The sequence below is a fragment of the Bufo gargarizans genome, chromosome 4 (genome assembly GCF_014858855.1).
Source record: "Bufo gargarizans isolate SCDJY-AF-19 chromosome 4, ASM1485885v1, whole genome shotgun sequence".
In the NCBI taxonomy this organism is placed as follows: Eukaryota; Metazoa; Chordata; class Amphibia; order Anura; family Bufonidae; genus Bufo; species Bufo gargarizans.
The window spans coordinates 274,944,047-274,958,873 of NC_058083.1; the positions used below are offsets into that span (position 1 = coordinate 274,944,047).

The window sequence follows — 14,827 nt, forward strand, 5'->3', positions numbered from 1 at the left end:
GGATGTACTCTTAAAACAATTTTCACAACTACAGAGCTCACAATGACCATGACAATCTGTTAAAAGAGTTGTCCCACAAAAAAAATTTCTACACGTTTTAAACCAGTACCCGGATCTCAATAATTTAGCAATTACATATAAGCGCCATTTGCGTTTTTCTCTTTTCCTGTTTTTCTTATCTACCCCACTGACGTGGACACACCGTTTAAGGGTCCATTCACACGTCCGTTTTTTCTTTCCTGATCTGTTCCGTTTTTTGCGGAACAGATCAGGACCAGATCTGGACCCATTCATTTTCAATGGGTCCTGGAAAAAATCGGACAGCACAATGTGTGCTGTCCGTTTCCGTTGTTCCGTTCCGCATGTCCGTTTAAATATAAAACATGTCCTATTCTTGTCTGCAAAATTCGGATCCTGGTACAATACAAAGTCAATGGATCCGCAAAAAACGGAAGACATTCGGATGTCATTCCGTATGTCATCCGTTTTTAGCGGAATCCGTTCCTGGAAACACATAACAATTTATTTATTTTTTTTCTATTTTTTTTAAAAGAAATCCAAACAACTTTATTTGATTATTGAACTTTATACATGTTTCCGTTTTTTGCGGATCCGCAAAAAACGGATGACATACGGAAACATTTTCAGGAACAACGGATCCGCAAAAAACGGACCGAAAATCGGGATATAGGAAAATACTGACGTGTGAATGTAGCCTAAATCTTCAACTGTCACCAGCTATTATAGGCTGAGCCAGTTACAGGGAAAAGGCTGCAACAAAAAGGACATGCCCCCCGGGGAAGGATACAACCCCCGAGCTGACAGCTTGAAGTAAATCTAGCTGAACAATTGGAACGATGAATGGGGAGATCTCTGGATCCATGTGAGGTACAGGGAAGGTTCTAGCTTTGTTAGAAAGAGATTGTCGTGACATTTGGGCAAGATTTTAACGTTACTAGTAGAACATGGATAATCTGTTTTGCTGACACTGGGCCCACCCATAAACATGCACTTAGTCAAGCATGCTTATTTCTCATTCAATAGGTTTTTAATCGTTTAACATCAATTACAAGATATTAAAGGACAACGAAGTACAATAAAGTACAATAGAGTACAGTGTCTCCTGTTAATCATTGTAAAACATGAGATGAGACGAAGATGAGACGCTTTATAACATGGACCATAAAAATAAATAAAAAATTTAAAAAATATATAAACCGTAACAGAAAACAGGGTTTATTAATTCCACCTCGTCTATAAAAGTTAGGTTTATGGTCAATTGCTCTTATGTGTCCAATAGGGTGGCATATGTTGTAGCTCACGATAGTGGCCAGATTTTTGGGAATTTATTTGATTTATTATTACTTTTTGCCATCATCTTTTCGAATCTGCAATTATTATTAACTTTCCTAATTATCTGCGAGATGGGCGGGGTAGATGTCGATTTCCAAAGTTGTGCTATACTTTGTAGAGAAGCTGTAAGTATATGACATAGAATAGTTTTTTTGGGGGGTGGGGGGGGGGAGGTTAGCTAGGTCTGAAAGGTAGTTTCACTCCTATAGTGTTTAAAATAAGATTGTTGATTCCTTGCCAGAAATTTGATATGAGTGGGCACTCCCAAAATATATGGGTGAGGGCCCCTATCTGGTTGCAACCTCTCCAGCTTATGCTAGATGTGTTCTTATAAGTCTTAGATAGTCTGTATGGTGTGTAATACCACCTATATACAAGTTCACAATATGCTTTGTGGTGTTCAGTACAGGATGAACTGTGGATTGACATTGTGAAAGCTTTTTTCCATTGGGACAAAGAGATCTTTATATTTAAGTCTCTCTCCCATTTTTTGATATGTGAAGTGTGAGATTCTAAGTAGGGTTCTGAAAGTTGGGGATAGAACTGTTTAATTCCTTTTTCTGATTTACCTAATCGATTGGTTAAATAGAGAAGTGTCTGGGGTGGAATCGCTGGAGGTGAAAGCGTAGTATTGTTTAGGAAGGTACGAATTGGTAAGCATTTTGTATAAGTCTGCTTTATTTAGGTTGTATTTGTTTTGCAGGTATAGGAAGTTATGCAGTTTGTTAGCTTTATATAAGTTTTGGATATGGCTAATAGCCGCTTTGATCCACGATGTAAGCGATAGATCCAGAATAAGTATTTCTAATGATTGTAGGGGGATATCTAGTGTTTTTAAAATTGGGAAGAGGGAGCATGTTGAAATGTACGTCTTCCATTCCTGTGTTGTCGTCTTTATTGTAGGAAGGGAGAGTAAAGAGTTTTTTTACTTTGCCTATTGAAGAGGCTAGGAGAAAGGAATGAAGTTCATGTGGTCTGTTTATATTTTCTTCTATGTCTACCCATAATTTGGCTTTCCTTGGGGGCCACCATGCAATAGATTGGTCTAGTATAGGTGTTTCAATGAGGAGAGGAGAATAAGGCCCTGCCAGTCACTGACATGAGTCTATCTCCCGAGATAAGAAAGAATCAGACATGTTTCTCCAGCATGCCCAGTCCGTCCTCAAGCTGCCTCCGTAAGTATGAGGTCACTAACCATTTTTCCATATTTTCTACATCCAGTTTCAGAAGCAGCAACTATTTCACTTGGAATATAATCATTACTTTTAAGGCTACTTTCACACTAGCGTTCTGAACGGATCCGCTCATATAATGCAGACGGTGGCTCCGTTCAGAACGGATCCATCTGCATCATATTGTATAACATTTTCTAAGTGTGAAAGTAGCCTGAGCGGATCCGTCCAGACTTTTACATTGAAAGTCAATGGTGGACGGATCCGTTTGAAGATTGAGCCATAGTGTGTCATCTTCAAACGGATCCGTCCCCATTGACTTACATTTTAAGTCTGGACGGATCCGCACGCCTCCGCACGGCCAGGCGGACACCCGAACGCTGCAAGCAGCGTTCAGGTGTCCGCCTGCTGAGCGGAGCGGAGGCTGAACGCCGCCAGACTGATGCATTCTGAGCGGATCCACGTCCACTCAGAATGCATTAGGGCTGGACGGAAGCGTTCGGGTCCGCTTGTGAGCCCCTTCAAACTGAGCTCACAAGCGGACAGCCGAACGCTAGTGTGAAAGTAGCCTAACACTTTAACACAATATGTCTATCAAATGGTATGGAGTTATAAGCCTAGGAAAACAAGCAAAGCAAATGAAACTTGTCTGGATATACCAAATCATTCAACTATGCTTCAGCAGTCCCTCCTAAGGATAGAGCTGTTGGGTCCCTACATATGTCTATGTATATATTAGAAAGCTTGTACAACTTTAAGTATTTAAAGCACTTTGGGCTTATCTTTGTAGCAATTGTATCTATAGTATACTTTGGTACACTTCACACTGCATAATACAGTGAGTAAACATATAATACATATCTAAATAAAGATCACACTAGCGTTAGACACCTCCGGCAGGCTGGTGTCTGGATCAGGCATTGCCGGACGCTACCCGACACCCACCAGTCCCCATTACAGTGAAAGGGGCCAGCGGCGGTCAGATAGAGTCCGGCTATGCACACAGCAGTTTTCGGCCAGCTGATTTTCGGTATGTTTGCCGGATTGCAGCCGGATCTCAGCCGGTCCCCATTATAGTGAATGTAGCCGGACAGCAATGAGGTAGGTCACGGCAATGCTGGAATGCAGAGAGTTCTGGCATGTTGTCCCGGACCGCTAGTGTGAAACTATCCTAAGTCTAAAGTGCCCAATATTTTACATTGTATACTGGGGACCTATAACACATTGCACACTACACTAGTTGTTTTCTTTTTCACTAGAATTTTTCAACGTGATTAGCTTCATGTCTTGTTTGAAGATCATATAAAATATTTAGAGAACTCGCAACTCATCAATATGCAATATGGTTCAGTAAGTAAATCGAGATGCACAGGAGGTATAGAAGTGAATAAAAGGAAATAAAAGTAGCAAAAATGTTCAGTAATTAAGCAAAGATATGACAGATGTCAAAACAAATTACTAAATTGTTTTTGACAGGCCTCACTTGACGAGACAGGCTAATAGGATGAGAAATTTCATGTCAAATTTCAGCCTCATCTCTTTACTTATATACAGTATATAAGGAATATAAATAGGTCAACTTAAGTTCATGCTTGTTAGACAGGGATTTTCATAAATGTACTGCAAAAAATGTAGGTATATGTCCGTTGCAGTAAAATATCTTTAGGAGCATAGCTGAGGTGTGTGTGCCCCAGAAGATGTCAGGATTGCCACTCTACAGTGCGTTACTCAAGCCGCAGCAGCCTGTGGCCCCCACAACGCTTAGATCTAAAGAGGGTGTACAGGCTGGGAGAAGCTCATTAAAGCTCTGATCTGATTAACGGGGTGCCAAGTGGGGAAGGTTCACGGATATTTAAGGACTGCATGGGCAGTGAGCAGGACAAGAAGGAAACAGTGTGCAGAGAGCAGGAGCTTTGCTGTCAGTGAAAGTGACCTACTCAATAAAGTGTTCAGCTTCCTCAAACTGATCTACCCTCAGAGAGAGAAAGAGACAGTTAGTGGGGCATAAGAGGTGGTGTCAATTAGATGACACCAGTAGGGGGGTAACACATAGCTGACTTAAGGCCCCACCACATTGCCAAATAACCGGGCAGATTATCGCTGACAAGCATTTGAGTAAACATTCGTTAGCGATAATCAGCCAGATTGTTGGTGCGGTCACCTAAATTCTAACTTGTGGGCAGCAAATCATGTTGTCTAAACAGCACTCTGCTGCTGGCAAACAATGATTCTAAATGGGGATGAGCGATGACATTAGGGATTGCTTCTCCCCATACTCTGGAGGAGATCGCTGCATGTAAATGCAACTGACAAACAATCATCGGTTTGAACTGGCAGTGTAAAGGGGCCTATAGCATATATACAGTGCTGCCCGTAATTATTCATACCCCTGGCAAATTTTGACTTAAAAGTTACTTTTATTCATCCAGCAAGTAATTTTTTGACGGGAAATTACATAGGTATCTCCCAAAACATAATAAGACGATGTACAAGATGCATTATTGTGGGGGGGGGGGGGGGACGACATTTCTCGGCTTTTATTTTTTTTATTTACATTTGAGCAAAAAGTGTCCAGTCCCAAATTATTCATACCCTTCTCAATAATCAATAGAAAAGCCTTTATTGGCTATTTCAGCAATCAGACACTTCCTATAATTGCAGACCAGCTTTTTGCATGTCTCCACAGGTATTTTTGCCCATTCATCTTTACCAATGAGCTCCAAATCTTTCAGGTTGGAGGGTCTTCTTGCCATCACCCTGATCTTTAGCTCCCTCCACAGATTCTTAATTGGATTCAAGTCTGGACTCTGGCTGGGCCACTCCAAAACGTTAATGTTGTTGTCTGCTAACCATTTCTTCACCACTTTTGCTGTGTGTCTTGGGTCATTGTCATGCTGAAATGTCCACTGGTGCCCAAGGCCAAGTTTCTCTGCAGACTGCCTGATGATGTTGTTGAGAATCCTCATGTATTGCTCTTTTTTCATCGTGCCCTGGTCCATTGGCTGAAAAACACCCCCTCCCACCACCATGTTTGACAGTGGGGATGGCGTTCTTTGGGTTGAAGGCTTCTCCTTTTTTACGCCAAATGAAGGAAACATCATTGTGACCAAACAATTACATTTTTGTTTTATCTGTCCATAACACAGAAGGCTAGAAGTCTTCTTTGTCCAGATGAGCTTTTGCAAAGGCCAAGCAACCTTTTGGGTGCCTTATCTGGAGAAGTGGCATCCTCATTGGTCAGCAGTGTGCAGTGTCTGTTGGATTGTCTGCCTTGAGACATTGCCACCAGGAGAGCCCAGATTCACCAGGATGGCCTTAGTGGTGATCCTTGGATTCTTTTTCACCTCTCTAACTATCCTCCTGGCCACCACAGGTGTCACTTTTGGCTTCCGACCACGTCCTCAGATTTTCCACAGTGCGGAACATCTTGTATTTTTTGCTCAAATGTAAATAAAAGCTGAGAAATGTCTCTTGTACATCGTCTAATTATCTTTTGGGAGACACATATGTCATTTCCCGTCAAAAAATTACTTGCTGGTTGAATAAAAGTAACTTTAAGTTAGGAATAATTATGGGCAGCACTGTATATTAAGTCACTTTATTCTGCCTCTTTCACCTCCCACAGTTATACCACTCGTATGGCAGTTTTTTTTTACAATAGCGACAGTACTGATAGGGTGGGTGACCTAATCCTGTCACCAAATGTAGAAAGGGCCCTGTACCTCACATGGATACAGAGATATCCCCATTCATTGCTGCAATTGTTCTGCTTGATTTATTTCAGACTGGAAGCTCAGGGGATGTGTCCTTTTTGCTGTAGCTCTTTTTCCTGTAACTGCTGATGTAATGGCTAATGGCAGTTGAAGATTTAAACTGAGCATGAGACCACCTTAGTGAGGTGGACAAGAAATAAGGAAAATAAACAGCAGGTGGCGCTACACATATACATTTTATTGAATAGCTCAGTGGCCACACAACATTTTAAATTACATGCAATTACAAAAGAATTCGGATCCAGGTACTGGTTTCAAAACTGTAGAATATTTTTCATGGCACAACTCCTTTAAGTGAGTCATATCTGGTGATCTCTCTGCGCACTTTATAATACCAAACATGAATAGCATTGCTCTACGTTGTTGTAATATTGGTCACTGCTGTGATAAACTGCAATACAACTGATGGCATAATTAAAATCAACCCAGGCTCTAACTAATATTCATTCTCAGTATATGCGTTGCAAATCTGAGGAAGAAAAGCTGAAGGGAGGAGACTGAGAACATTAGCCTAAACCAATGAGGAGTGTGCCTCATACTACAAGGCTTCCTATAGATACAGTAGATAAACTGTAGCCATAGATCACTCTGGAACCCGAGAATAAAAAACAAAAAACAAACAAAAAAAAATGCCAATAAAAAGAAATAGCATGTAAGCAATACCTAGAGCATGGCTGCACAACCTGCAGCCTGAGGAACATATGTGGCCCACAATGCCATTCTCAGTGGTCCTCAACCATCTGGTCACAGACATGTTTGTTTGTGTCTAGTCATGGTTCACATGCATTTTCCATGTCAATAATAAGTAGTGTGGAACAGAGAGGAAAATCGTGAAGAAGCAGGGCCATCTCCGCGACCTGAATATATTGGCAGAATGGGGGGGTCGTCTGATCTGTGTGGCACTGCAGTGAGCAGCAGAGGAAATTCAGATTTGGCCATGCATGAATGAAGTTATCTTTATTGGTTTATTGGAGTAGGGAAACACTTAGCAACTCACATAAAATACAATGGACAGAGACACTTACTGGTGTGAGAAATGAGGAGAAGGGGACCCTATTCTCCAATAGGTGAGAGCCACCACCTATCAAACATGCCATTAATGTCTCAAATGGTTTAATTTTTATTGTGGTCCTTGTGAATGCTCAATCAGACAATGTGGCCCTCGGACAAGAAAAGGTTTTTACATCCTTCTGACTTGCATATCATTTTGGAACTCAAGATCAGACACTTGTTATAAGTATTATATCACTGTATTGGCCATGGAAGCCTAGAGGAAACATTAATATTAAAACATCATTCAAAGAACTGCTGCCAGGGGCAGTTAAAGTGTATGACAGGCCCGGAGCTGTTTACCCAACTTGGGCCCCCTCTCTACCTCCATGCCGAAATCAGAAATGCAGCGTTCCTGGGGACAGACTACTAAGATGCCGGCATGTAAGGGGTTAGATGTCCGTAATTGGCATGATCGACAATCACGGAAAATGGGTGTCTGCTGTGCAAAACAGTAATCCCCTTGTGGTTACATTGTTCGCTCAGCTTCTGAGTGAGTGACAAGTTTAAACTTTGCACTTCTGCTGTACATGAACATTGGAGGTCCTGAAGAAGTTCATGTACTTTAGAATGTGTTCACCCTGCTTTTTTATCCCTCTGAAGAGCCTTCAGTGTACAGTCACAGTGCACTCAACTTTCCTGGATGCACTGGATGCTCTATCATGTGCAGAGGCTGAGCAAAGCCTACTATAATGCTTTGCCCTGCACTGGCAGTCTACACATCCTCCTCGTCACCATGCAGTCCTGTTGCACCCGTTTCCCTGCTCTGCCTTCCTAAAGGTCCTCCAGGCGCTCCTTGACTCATCTCCTGAGTCAGTGCTGCGGCTGTTATACGACTCACTGCTGCAATTATGGTGCTGTGGTGTGGGCGATGCATGGGCCCCTCGGGGCTTCAGGCCTGGGGTGTCCTCCCTAAAAAAAAAAAACTATCATGTTCCGCTATTGACTGCAGCCCTCAATAGACTCAAAGATTTTGTGAGAAAAATTGGAACGAGCAGCTCAGCTAATATCTGAAAACCTGAAAGAAGAGTGGGACAAAAATCCTAAACAGTGACTGCTACATATGGTGCAACCAGTTACAAAGCTCAGAGGCTATTACTTTTCCCCATGTATGATAAGGGTGTCGTGATCCTGTTAATTCTTTAAGTAAAAGCAGCAACAATTCAAAAACGTGTTTTTCCAGGTTCTCCATGTCTAATATTATTTCACATTATGTGTATGTGAGTATATATATATATATATATATATATATATATATATATGTTATAACAAAAAAACTGAAAACGGCCTAAGCAGTATATAAAAGTCTCTGCGATTCGCAATGCAAGGAGGAATTAAAGTGAGATTAATATCATAATGAACAATAAAAACTGAGGTTTTAACTTTTTAACACCATTATCACCAGGACACGAGTGTGTACCAAAGTGCGTTAACAGTCAAATAATTTAAATGATTTTTATAACTCCTATGAATGTGGAAAAAAAAAACACATCAATATTTGTAGAGGCATATTTAAAAAAATGTGGGATTAGTAAAGTAATTGTGATATTATAGAAATGTGTGAAAAGAATTATAATGCAATGCTAGTACTATAAGACATAACAGTTTCAAACTGAACTTACCCCAGTTGGTTGAAAGATGAGTCCATCAACTTCATGGCTGACCTCTCTAGCAAAGCTTCCTTCGAGCAGCTGTCAAAGACAAAAATCATAATGTTAGAAGAAAATATTATTATGTTAGAAGAGAATATTTATACAAATTATTAATCAGCTTCAAATGATTTACATGTACATTTTAGCTTTTTTTTTATACTGCTTCATTACCCCTCTTCATTTTTTAGCTTGTCTACACTCTCTGCTCCTGCAAGTGGAAACCATCAACAACTTGCTGTAGATAGATCTGTTATTCTTTTTATGCATTTCTTTAACAGTCTGAATAAAAGATGGTGTTTACTGTATCTGAGTGGTTCAGTCATCTGAATTGCTTGGTGCCACTCAGGGCAAGCATCAGGTTTTGATGTTCATGGAGATCATCCCATTATCATATGGTTTGTTCAGGTGCACAACCCATGAGTAGAAAAATAGCTTAATCTACCGTTGATAAAATGTCAACAACCACTATTTCTTTTTTTTCTTTTTTATTATGAAACACAGAGTTAAAAAAAATAAAAAATAACTACTTACTGTCATACTTTAAAATGGGGGCTTTCTATAATACTTCCCATGCTGTCAGTAATGAGTCCACTCTGGGAAAATACATCTTACTATATTAGCATTTTCTATGTGATGTCTTCCAAAGACTAAAGATGAGGAAAGTTCACTTTCTTATCTTTTTTAAATCTTTTTATTGAATTTTAAATATACACAGCATGAAAAACAACATACTTAGCAAAATAGGACATATTATTACAGAGTATAAATGCAGAGGAGAAACTCTGAATAGGCGCCATAACAAGTTGGCTACAATAATCAAGGTGCATACTTTGTCCACTGCTGAACGTCATTGGAGTTCCAGCTAAAGGTATCAGAGGTGTGAGTGAAAGTAGGAATAGAGTCATGATCATATACTTCTATGGAGAAAATACAGGACATATCATGAATAGTGGCACATGTGCAACCTGGTCTGTATATAGGGTTAAGTTACTACTCTGTTGAGTTGAGAACAAACAAAAACCCCTAAAGGAACTGCAAGGAAGAGGGAAAAAAGGGGAAGGAAAAAGGGGGATAGGGAGTTCTTGAAGTAAATTACTATGATCTCAAGATTATAATGTGAACTATATGGTAGCCAATCTGATATCTGGGTATTGATTGCCTTTGGGTTAAGTTAAAGTAGGCGTCAATTATTCTACTTCATAGGTGGAGAACTAGCTAGTGCAGTCTTGGATAGAAAGTGAGTGATTATTGTGTTGAGTTGAACATATCTACCTGTTTGCTTTCCAGGGCACCAAAATTTTATTGCACTCATGATGGGTTCTCAGTTTCCAGCATGAAAGTTCTTCTTTAATGTTATCATACCAGAGCGAGAGGGAGAGAGTTGAGCTAGACTTCCAGTTAGAGGCAATTAATAATCTTGCTGCAGCTAACAGGGTTCTAGTTCGGGATTTCATTTAGTCTGGTAATAATGATAGTAAAGCAATTTTAGGACATATAGTCAAATGAGTTGCATGTGACTTGAAAATGGTAGCAATCTTCTCAAAGGCACTTTTCTAGAATTCCGTGAGCATGGGGCATGACCACCATATGTGTAAGAACGTGCCTATATCGGACTAGCATCTCCAGCACATTTCTGAAGAGGAACTGTACATCTTTTTTTTTTTTTATCTAAAAGGAGTCAGGTACCATCTAGTGAGGATATTGTAAGCATTTCCTGTATGGTGACACATCTAGAAGTTTAGGTGCTGTTAGGATATTCTGAATTTCTCATCTAGATCTCTCTCCCATTCTCTAACAAAATATAAATCTGTTGATGATTCCATATAGAGAAGATTCCGACTTATGATTGAGATTCATTTAGTTGGAGTTTGGGCCTGAGACAAAAACTTCTCAAACCAGGGGAGCTGTTGTCCAAATGTTAGGACCTTCTTGACAGAGGAGAGTATATATTCGTATTGTAAAGGATTAAGATTTGTAAGTTGGAACTTGGACATTATGCCAGCCGAGTCCAATAAGACTCCGTCCTGGTCTAGTAGTTCATCCACCTGAGCTTCACAGTTCCGAAACTGAGGTGGTAATGATAAGTATCTGCCATCTGAGGCGTATAAACAATCCATCACTGAGAGTAGGGGTGAGGGAAACTTAGAGCAGCGATCTCTAATGTCTGCATTTTCCAAATGGTTACCGTGGCCGATAACGTGTAATGTTTTGGGATCTGGGGTGCATCTGAGGGGTTGGAGAGGACAATGAATCTCTGTGGATGTTTGACCAAACATTCTTCCAGCAATAGCCAGTGTTTTTTGAGGTGGTCTCCTAATCCAGTCTACCACTCTTCCAAGGTGGACCGCCGTATAGAATCTTTTGATGGAGGGGAAACCAACACCTCCCTTATGAATGGAAGTTGAAGGTTTTTCTATTGGAGATTCTGGGTTTCATATTACTCTATATGTAAGAAGAGCATATCTTGTGGAGAGAATTAAAAACTCTGCTAGCAAGTTTAATTGGTGATACTTGTAGTAAGTGATAACGGGGACTACTAAGGAGTTAAACATATTTCGGCACCCCAGCCAGGAGATAAATGAGGGGGGCCAAGAGCAGAGTATCTCTGAGATGGTTTTTAACAGGGGGAGATAATTGAGGTCATATAGTTTGTCTAGGTTTGGGAAGATATTAACCCCTAAAAATTTAAGGAAAGTACACTTTCCACTCTGTGCATTCCCATAATGGAGCAACGGTCTGTGGGTCTGGTCTCCCAGAACATGCCACCTGGCTACCACAGGGTTTTCTTAACAATATTGGCATTTTAGTCTTCAAACCTTTTCTGGATTTAAATGCATTTGTTGTATTATTGTGGGGCATCTGTCTTCATTTGTGTTTGTGGGTACCATATGTAAAACAACATACTTTTACATGGAATTAATGCCATATCGTAACAGTGCACTACGGCGTTAAACAATTACAAAAGCTCTATAAACTCAAATATGAACCAAAAAGTAGAAAACAACAGTATGAGCAATATGCCAAATGTTCCTGCCCATAGTCAGATACTTTTATACAGGAGAAGTAAAGAAATATTAAGAACTTATTTTGGATATACTCTGTCCTCATTGCTCAAACACTATATGAGCTGACAAGCAGAATGCTGACATGTCTTAAGTTTCAACACAAAATGCATGAAAGGATTACAAGCAAAGCTTTTTGGCTATGGTTGCGTCTCAATTCCGTAGAAATGTCAGAATTTCTCTTTCTAAACATTTCTTTCCTGATATCATATCATTTCACTATTGATTATTCATGTATGAAAGCAGTGTCAGGAAGCTACAAAGGCCCATTTCCTGGGAGCACAGCTGAAAAGAGAAAAATAGACATCGCTGGATAAATCAATGGCACGGCATGTCTGACTAAGACCACCACATGCAGAGAATAAGCAATAGCAAATGCGTGGCTGACAAATCGTGATTGCCTTACATTGTCATGTCTATAGATGCTACTGGATGAAACTGCTTAAAAACGGATTTAGTCAAACTTGAATAGAAAAAAAAACATCTCACAAAGGGCTTTGCTCTTTCGTCACAGAAATACAAGGTTTTGAACTTGCACTAGTTAATGAAATACAATGTAAAAGCGAAAAAAGGCGCAGAGAAATGGGGAGACACAAAATAATAGATACGCTAGGAGTGAGCGAAAGAGGCAGTCATTTCATCAGCTCCATGACTCACTAGCTATAGAGAATACTATTATGTTATTAATCATCCCCATTGTGTGTTAAGATACATTAAATTCTAAGCTCCATTTCAGAAAAAGGCAATTTCACATAAAGATGCACATTCGTGTCATTCTGATTTCTAATGTTCTCCAGCCTAGTGCAAGCAATTTTAATATAATAAAGAGGATGGAATGTAAGACCGTAACAATTTGTGAGGCTGAAAAAAGACACACATCCATCCAGTTCCGTCTGCTATCCTGCAAAGTTGATTAAAGGGGTATTTCCATCACAGAAAATGGGGGCATATTGCTAGGATAGGCCCCCATTGTCTGATAGGCGTAGGTCCCAGAGGTGGGACCCACACCTATCTCTAAAATGAAGCTGAATACAAAGCCGGCAAAGTGGTGGCCGACGGTGCCGGGTCCGGACACCACCAAGCCTTCCTATTGGTCCACCGAAAATAGCTGAGCGATGCGCTTGGCTATTTTCAGAATCCCCATAGAAAAGAATGGGAGTGCATCAAGCTTACGTGGCCACTGCTCTCATTCATTTTTATGGGGCCGACTGAAAAAGCTGAGCCAGCGCTCGGCAATTTTCAGCGGCCCCATAGAAATGAATGGAGGGCAGCTGCACATGCTTGGTGCACCCAATGGGACTTTACTGGCTCCGCTTACGAGATAGGTGTGGGTCCCAGAGGTGGAACCCGCACCTATCAGACAATGGGGGCATATTCTAGCGATATGCCTCCATTGTTTGAGATGACACAACCCCTTTAAGGACTCATGCACACGGCCATTGCAGATTTTGCTGTCTAGAAACTGCGGATCCACAAAACATGGATATTGGCTGTATGCAGTACACAATTAACGGAACAGAATGTCCTGTCTTCTATAAAACTGTCCTATTCTTGTCTGTAAAATGGACAAAAATAGGACATGTTCTATATTTTTACGGTGCCAAGGAAGGGACATACATTTGCAGACAGCACACAGGTGTGTCCGCATCTTTTGCGGGCCCACTGAAGTGAATGGATCCGCATCTGACCCACAAAAAATGCGGATTGGATGCAGACCAAAAATACATTTGTGTGCATGAGCCCTAAGAGGAAGACCAGGAGTGGACTTTGCCCCCATGCAAACCAAGCAAATGCTTGGGGCCCCAGAGATCGGGGGGCCCTGAACTGGCTGCATAGGCAGTATATCTGTCCCCGATTTAGGGAGAGTTAATATCGCTGTTATTTTTCTTTTCTCCTGATCCGTCAGAAGAACAGAAAAAAAAAAACCTAAAAAAAAAAAAAACCTGTGCATCAGTTATGTATATCTGCCAATTGTTTGAGCCATTTCAGTCCGAGATCTGTTTTTTAGACGGGAAAAAAAAAAAAAGTACAGCATACAGTCCTTTTTTTCTTTTTCATTTTTCGCTAGTATATGCCCCCATAGTCCTATAGGTGTGCCTATATTGGGAACGTACCCTGCAAAGTGGTGGCTGGAGGACACCGGTCCAGCCAAGCGCAGACTTTTTTTGCGCATATTTCATTACTTTTTATTCCCATTTTCAGGTGGTGAGATCAGCAGAACAGCTATTCTGGCATTTGTTATTCCTCGGGAATATTTTGTTTAAGCTTTGTTTTACTGTATTTAACCTTACCTCAGTCTGAGGCGAATAAGTTGCAAGGGAGAGCTATCCAGTGCTAGGGCTCTGTATATGGGTCGATTACTGAGCACTCAGACAGGATCTGGGGCCCTTGTAACCTGCTAAGGATTTCTCATAACTGTGTTCTCAAATATAATGATAGAGCAGGCAATATTAGCACAGAAAAACATCCTCAACCCTGTGCCAGATGGTTAGGAAGTGGAGCATTACAAATTATTCTACCATTGCTTTGTGCAACTTCAATGCAGTTTTATTACAAAGGCCGTGTAATGGATCCTTGTTGGTTTGTGCAGATAATTGTTTATTCTTATTATGAAAGTAAAATGTTATGAATTCTGGTATCTCATGTCTCGCTGCTTATTTAAATTTTAATCTCATCACAGTCCCTTGGAAGATGAGAGAAAAAAATATTCTAAGTCTGAAAGTGATAAGACTGGCAATAAATTGGCAAGCACAGTATCTAATGTG

General features: G+C 40.5%; 1 protein-coding gene across 1 annotated transcript in view; it reads right to left on the reverse strand.

Annotated features, from left to right (window-relative positions):
• RNGTT (RNA guanylyltransferase and 5'-phosphatase) overlaps positions 1-14,827 on the reverse strand; it is a 392,929-nt gene that overhangs the window by 169,892 nt on the left and 208,210 nt on the right. The window contains exon 12 of the mRNA XM_044290779.1: positions 8,971-9,039. Within this exon, the coding sequence (XP_044146714.1) occupies positions 8,971-9,039 (69 nt within the window). The remainder of the gene's footprint in view (positions 1-8,970; positions 9,040-14,827) is intronic.